We start from the raw sequence: 7,076 nt of genomic DNA, 5'->3' as shown, positions 1-7,076 counted from the left end.
ACTGCAAAAGACTGCTCTGCACCGATCTGTTTCATGAACTCTTGAACTGAGCCCATTCTAGACCTCCCAAAGACTTGTTGATATCAACCAGCCAACTACAGAAAGAACGCTGGATGTTTGTAGCATATATGTTCTAGGAGACACTAGTTTCAGACCAGGTTTTGGACTTGTAGAATATGTATAGGCAGAAGGCTTTCACTGGTAGCAAAGACTCCCATTCACATTCAAGGTTTTGGATTTATCATCAATTTACTTCAATCCTATCATGTCAACATGATTCGAAGTCCAAGGTTGAGTCTCGATCAATCTGAAGGCAGTTCCTGCAGAGATCTACCTCTGCAAAGTATATATTTTCCAATTTTCTGGTACATGTTCCATATCATACTGTATTGTCACTTCATTTTTATATAATTTGCCTCCAGAACTTGCTCATTTGAGCCACAAAATAATTGAGTTTATCCAATTGTGTTTTCACTTTTTCAGACAAGGTCTAACACTCTCTACCATGTTTTCTGAGGATCTACTAAATCTATCTCTAACTCAGGAGGAATTATGCGGTGTCTGATTTCAAAGTCTTAATCATTTTGGTTTTTTATTATGGAACAAGAAAAACACATGTTAGAAATAAAATTGCATTAGCAATTTATGTAGAAACTGGAATTCTTGTGTCCATGTAAGATGTGATGCAAATACTGCCACAAAGCTATATACAAACCCCTTTTCTGGATAAGGGAAACAGTTTTATCCATAGACGGATAAAAGCCTTTCAAAATTGCAGAAACATTACAGAATGTAGTTTCGTGGAGACTGGGGATATGGGAACAGGGCCGCCATTCGAATTATGGTACGTGAGTGTATATGAATAAGGTTTCAGCTATGTTGTATATAAATTTAGCCACCAGAAACCGTGTGTATGTGGTCCTCATTCCTATTCGGGAGTTTCCTGCACTATGCTATCGAATGATTTATGTTTAAAAGCCAGCCATAGCTAATACCCGTGCCATTTTACTTTTCCATCCAACTGTCAATCGTGTACTCTATACCGAATGAAGAAGAGAAACTCGTGAATAAGTCAGAAGATACAGAATTGAATCATGTACTCAAAAACTTTTTGTGCTGTTGATCCAGGAAGAGCTAATGTTTTCAGTCTTTTTAATTTAACTATTGATGTCCCTTTGCGGCCAAAAAGAGCTAAACGAACTGCAAAAATGTACATGAACAGAGAATGACAGTACTTAGTGCATCTCCATGCAAAAAGTACAAGAAAACTAAAAGAAATCCTGAGAAATCACTGAAGAGAAAACAATATGTAAGTAAAAAAATAGAAATAAATGCTGTTAAAGGTACCACCAATACAGACGAGAGAAGACATCACAGACAGAGAGGATACGTTCAAATCTTTATTAACCAGCCACTCCTGACATTTGAAGAGGAGAAGCAATTTTTATTGTTTTCTGTAGCTTCTAGGAAAGATGGTACCTAAATTCTTTGCTCTGTCCCTCAGCAAATGCTTTTGAATTTTTCCTGTTGATGTTTTTGGTAGGGGTCCAAAAATTACAGTTCGAGGAGACATATAATGTGGTAGATGATTGCGACAGAAGTTAATGATATCTTCAGGACTAACTTGGTCCGGTGCAGCAGCAGAATCTTTCAACATGACAAAAGCACAGGGAGTTTCTCCCCAATAATCATCTGGACGTCCTACAACAGCAGCTTCAAGTACACTTGGATGACTATAAAGAACAGTTTCTACTTCAATGCTACTGACATTCTCACCCCCAGAGATTATTACGTCTTTTGACCTATCCTTGAGCTCTATGTAGCCATCAGGATGAACAACTCCTAAATCACCTGTATGAAACCATCCTTTTTCAAATGCTTTTTCTGTAGCGTCAGGATTTTTCAGATATCCACTCATGACTACATTTCCTTTGATCATGATTTCACCAATTGTAGTACCATCATGGGGAACACTTTGCATTGTAGAAGAAATCTTGACATCTAGTTTAGCAACTCCTAAGTGTGGCACTCCTTGCCTACTCTTTAGTTTGGCACGGTTCTCTGATGGAATTAGGTCCCATTCAGGATTCCAAAGACATGAGGATATCGGTCCATATGTCTCTGTGAGGCCGTAAATATGTGTTATGTTAAAACCAAGTTTCTCCATTGTGGTCAGCATGAGGGGAGGTGGTGGAGAACCACCTGTCATAACCTCAACTCTGTGGGGTAGAGGCCTTCTTTCATGTGGTAGTGCATTTGAAATTATATTCAATACAGTTGGTGCTGCACATAGGTGGGTGACTTTATGTTCACAAATGGCGTCATATATGTCTTTTGCAATTAAATTTCTGAGGCAAATTCCAGTGCCACCTTGTGCAGCTAGGCCCCATGAAAAACACCAACCATTACAGTGAAACAGGGGATTTATCCAAAGGAATACTGGTTTTGATTTCATTTCCCACATTAGAATGTTAGAGAGTGTGTTTAGGTAAGCACCTCTGTGATTGTACACAACCCCTTTAGGACTAGATGTTGTACCCGATGTGTAGTTTAATGTAATAGCATCCCATTCATCTTCAGGCCAGCAAATCTTGAAACTTGGGTCCCCACTCTGTAAAAGCCTTTCATACTCCAGATATGGATAATCTGTGCCGTTGGAAGATGTTTCACTGCCCAGTTCACGAATTACAATCAACAATGGTATTTCCTTTGTCACCTGAGAAAGAAGGCTTAGTGCTTCTTTAACAATTTCTATGAATTGGGAATCCACAAACACTACCTTAGCTCCGGAATGCTTTAAAATTGCACACATTGTATCGGCATCATATCTAATATTGAGAGTATTCAGCACTGCCCTTGCCATGGGAACTCCAAAGTGCATCTCATACGTTGCTGGAATGTTTGGTGCCACCACGGAAACCTGTAATATGACTACATTTGCTTAACAAGATAAAAAAAAGCACAGAAACTAGAGATTAACCTATTCATATGCAATACATAATAGAAGAACAAGAATAACACGTGAAAGGAAAAGAAAAACAATGTTCATATCAAAATCTTCTAATAAACGTATAAACGGTGAATGGAAATCTAGAGTGTAATCTCCAGCAAAATGCTATTTTTAGAGAAAAAGATCCTGAGAAACCTCAAAAGCATCCTTATCTAGTTTAACTTCAAAACTTAATGATGGGGCAATGCTGATGCTGCAACCCTGAGAATTCTTGAAATTTTCTCCAATGTTTCATGTAGCATGTTAATAAATAACAAGAAAGAAAAGTGGGTATCTTGTTATGTATTTTCAAATTTCAATTTTGAGATGGTCATTCAATGGCTCAAATACATATCTTGTATTTGTGTACGGCTTAGGTCTTATACTAAGCTTTGATTTCTAGACTTAAAAGTGTTAAACACTCAGAATTAACTAACATTCTCTACACTTAATATGTTGCTTAATGTGTAGTTTAAAACTGACCATGCACTTGTTGAATCACTATCCAATTTAACTTCAAAACTCAAAAATAGGACATTATTAATGCAGTAACCCTAAGAATTCTTGGAATCTCAGCCAATGTTCCATGCAAAGTGTGTTAATAAATAACAGGGATAATGGATAGCTTGTTAAAACCAGTTCCATGGTTTGTTCTTTCTGGAATAAGGACCTATATCCACAAGTGCTAAGTAACGAGTTCTATCACACGGATTGTCCTAGTCTATATGCCAAAAGTTTATGCAGGGCCCAGGCCAGGCAGGTTAGCAAAATGTTGTTTGCCAGGTCAAGCCACTTCATCTCTGTCTGTGCCGGACTGCCGGGGCGCCTTGCCCTGAAGCATGGGGTTAACTGAGTTCAGAATTTCAAAATCATCAAACCCTGTTATGAGCAACTGAGCTCAGAATCTCAAAATCATCAAACCTGTTATGTGGAACTTGGTGGAACTGCGCTCAGAAACACAAAATCATCAACCTTGTTATGTGCCCTCAATTGGGTATCTGTACACTAATAAACTATATGCTATTTAATGATAACTTTGCAAACAATGGCATATCAATCCTGGTTTCTATTCTTGAATAATATTTCTGAATTTTATTATGTAAGTTTTTTCATCAATATTTCAGATCATTCTCCATGATTTATCATTAGAATAAAGAGATGATGTAAAAAATCTATGCAGTCAAATTGAGAAACATTTCTGACAATTAACTGTTTGCTCCTTATATTTTGAAATTTTATTGTGAATTATGAAGACTGCAAACATTTAATTTATAAATAATACTTGATCTTATGTGATCTTTAATTATTTTTATACAATTTTTTTATGAATAATAGTTATTTCTATTATTAAATATGAAATACACTATTCAGAAAAAAAGTAGGGAGATACAAGATCACCTCTCAGAAATCCACTAATAATACAGAAAAACATAAAACAGAACCACTGCTTATACTTAATTTTACAAATTCTACTAGGGGAAAGAACCCAGTAGTTGAGCATGTTCCAATTGTTGTGAGGGTTGTTGATACCTTTTGTTCCAAAAATTGAACAAATAAAACCTATTGTTTGAAACAAAAAATATCAATTTTTGTTAGGAAATGTACCAACAGTTGTTAGGAAATGTACCAATAGTTGTTAAGAAATGTACTAATATTGTAAAAAGTAACCAATCAGGTGATGCCACATCGGCTGCACAACTATTGGGGTCTCTTTTGCACGCCTATTGGTGTCACTTTTTTTTGGGGCTGTTTTGGACACCTTGGCAAAAAGCATGCTGATGTGGCATCATATTTGATGATGTGGCCCTGAAACCTTAGTTATAAGTAGGGGACTTGCCAAGTAAGCTGCTGTAAAAAAATCGGAGTGATTCGAAATTTCCAAGTAGGATTTTGAGAAGCGTGAAGTTAGGGTGCACAACTACTGGGTCCTTTCCCCTAAATCCTTTCACTTAATTTTCATCTTATCCCACAAAATGTGAGCTATCCAGAATGCTAAATGTTCATTTAACCTTAATTATTTAAATTGAATTAATAATTAATATCGAATTATATTGGATAAACATTGTCCACAGCCTGCACCCCAGTGATGTGTCCTATTTTCTGAAATGGTGGTGCCCTGCCCCCACATTCCCACTGAGTGCCCATGTACCATATTTTTAATATACTTCAGTCTAGTTCAGTATGCCAGTAATATATATATTAAAATAATGTGTCCCCACATTGACCCCAATGCCTCTGTACCTATACTAGGGCTTCGTGCCACTACCCAACCGTAGACCCGGCCCCAAAATGTCACAGCAGTGTTTTTAAATAATGGTATCTGCAATCCCAATTGCCAATTCCTTTCAACTGTTTTATTTCATTTTGCTGATGGTTTACGAGTGAGACCCCAAACATTGACCAAAAATTCTTACACAGTTGATTTCTTTACAACAACTCGTCCTGATCCTGTTTACTGGTAGCTGTGCATAAACAGCATATGCTTTCTAGTTGAACAATACTAAAAAGTTTCTGTCACAGATCCCTGGAGTTCGAGGATTATTGCTTACCTTTCCCAATAACCTAGGACAAAAATGCAAAATAGACACTAATTTTTAAAAAGGAAAAAATTCAGAATTATGTATCAAAATAGAAAAATTCAGGATTCTGCGAAAATAAGGCGGTCCTATTTCCTCGGAGACTTCAATCCCCACAGGCACTAAAGTTTATGAAAATGACGATTCGGCCGGTTAAAAATTACTATTTCTGGATACAAATAAAGACAATGTATTAAATTTTCAGTGGATAATCTTACAACGTCTCCGGGCTTGACATGGAGAGAGGTAAGGGCGGAAGCAAGCCTGATGCACCGGTCAAGCGTTTGGGCCCAAGTGAAGCGAGTAGAGCCATGGATAATGGAAGCTCCATCCCTGTACACACTGCCTGCTCTTTCCAAGAAGCTTATGGGTGTTAACGGAGCTCTATTGGCCTCGAACCACTTCAAATCCTTCCAGTTATTTTCCCTGCATAAATGGTTGAAAAACGAATTAGCAGTAGATCCCTCACACTTCTCAGAGATTTCCGAGGATAAATGATTCAACCTACCTGGAGAAATATCTAACCCCACCAAGTAATTTTCTCATCGATCTCAACATTTTACTTATCCTGTGTCGCTATGTGAGGTAGCAGAGCTAAAGTTTTCGCAAGGTTGCTGCGGACTCAAACATCTGGCATTGGCACAATTAAATATGAACTTCGCCTTGGTGTTTGAATCAGATTAAGTCGATTAAGATGAGAGTTGTAAATTAAAACTTTGTGTGCCCAATTGCAGAGTGCAATTCCTTCAAGCTCTTTTTTTCAAAAATATTAAACAAAATCTCCTCCAAACTGAGAAGTATCAGAAGAAAGATGAGAAAAGGAAAAATTCTGAGAAAGGATGGAGAAACAAAATCAGATGAGGAGGAGGAAGCGTCAAGAGAAAGACAACAGATGAGATTGAGATTGAGGATTTGTCTTGCCATACCAAAAGTCTATAGTTGTGGCTTTCCACATTTGTTTGTTAGCTCTCCCAATGAGGATTTGAGGCGGCTAAATCGATTTTCTACGGACTTTTCGGGATTGGGGATTGGGATCAGAGTATTTCAATCATCAAGGATGTTAGTTAGATGTTACATCATTAAAGTTTTGATGAAGAATATTAAATGTATTTTAGATAGTTATTTTTTAGATTTTTGATTTTTGATTTTTTTAAATTGAAATAAATAAATTGTATAGATATTGGTATTTCTTTTTATATACAATAATATTATTATAAGAAAGTATACATTTAAATTAAAAGATTTCTTTAGGTAGGTTGTTATGAGTAGAGAAATCTAATTTATTAAAGTTTTTTAATAGTTATTAGAGGGAGTAATCAAAGAACATATTGTTGCTCTTACTAATTGTACAATTATCTTTCAACTAGAAACGTGTTTTGGAATTGTATAATATTAATATAAAATAATTTCAAGTTTAGTTTTATATATTTGATTGTCAAGGAAGTGGATATTACAGGAGACTAGAGGTTAGTGGATAGAGTAATCATGGAACATATCATTGCCCTCACTAA

At 36.4% G+C, this 7,076-nt stretch overlaps 1 protein-coding gene across 1 annotated transcript; it reads right to left on the bottom strand.

The window, feature by feature from the left end:
• Positions 1–1,130: 1,130 nt before the first annotated feature.
• On the bottom strand, positions 1,131–6,594 carry LOC131026751 (butanoate--CoA ligase AAE1). Its single transcript, XM_057956690.2, has 3 exons — positions 6,074–6,594; positions 5,784–5,991; positions 1,131–2,920 (listed from the first exon to the last, which is right to left on the bottom strand). The coding sequence occupies exons 1-3, from the start codon at positions 6,121–6,123 to the stop codon at positions 1,445–1,447; spliced, it is 1,734 nt and encodes a 577-aa protein (XP_057812673.1). The 5' UTR covers positions 6,124–6,594; the 3' UTR covers positions 1,131–1,444.
• Between the last annotated feature and the right edge of the window lie 482 nt (positions 6,595–7,076).

Source organism: Cryptomeria japonica, chromosome 1 (genome assembly GCF_030272615.1).
Source record: "Cryptomeria japonica chromosome 1, Sugi_1.0, whole genome shotgun sequence".
Lineage (NCBI taxonomy): Eukaryota > Viridiplantae > Streptophyta > Pinopsida > Cupressales > Cupressaceae > Cryptomeria > Cryptomeria japonica.
Note: the sequence above shows the minus strand (reverse complement) of the source record. Positions and strands in the feature narration are given on the sequence as shown.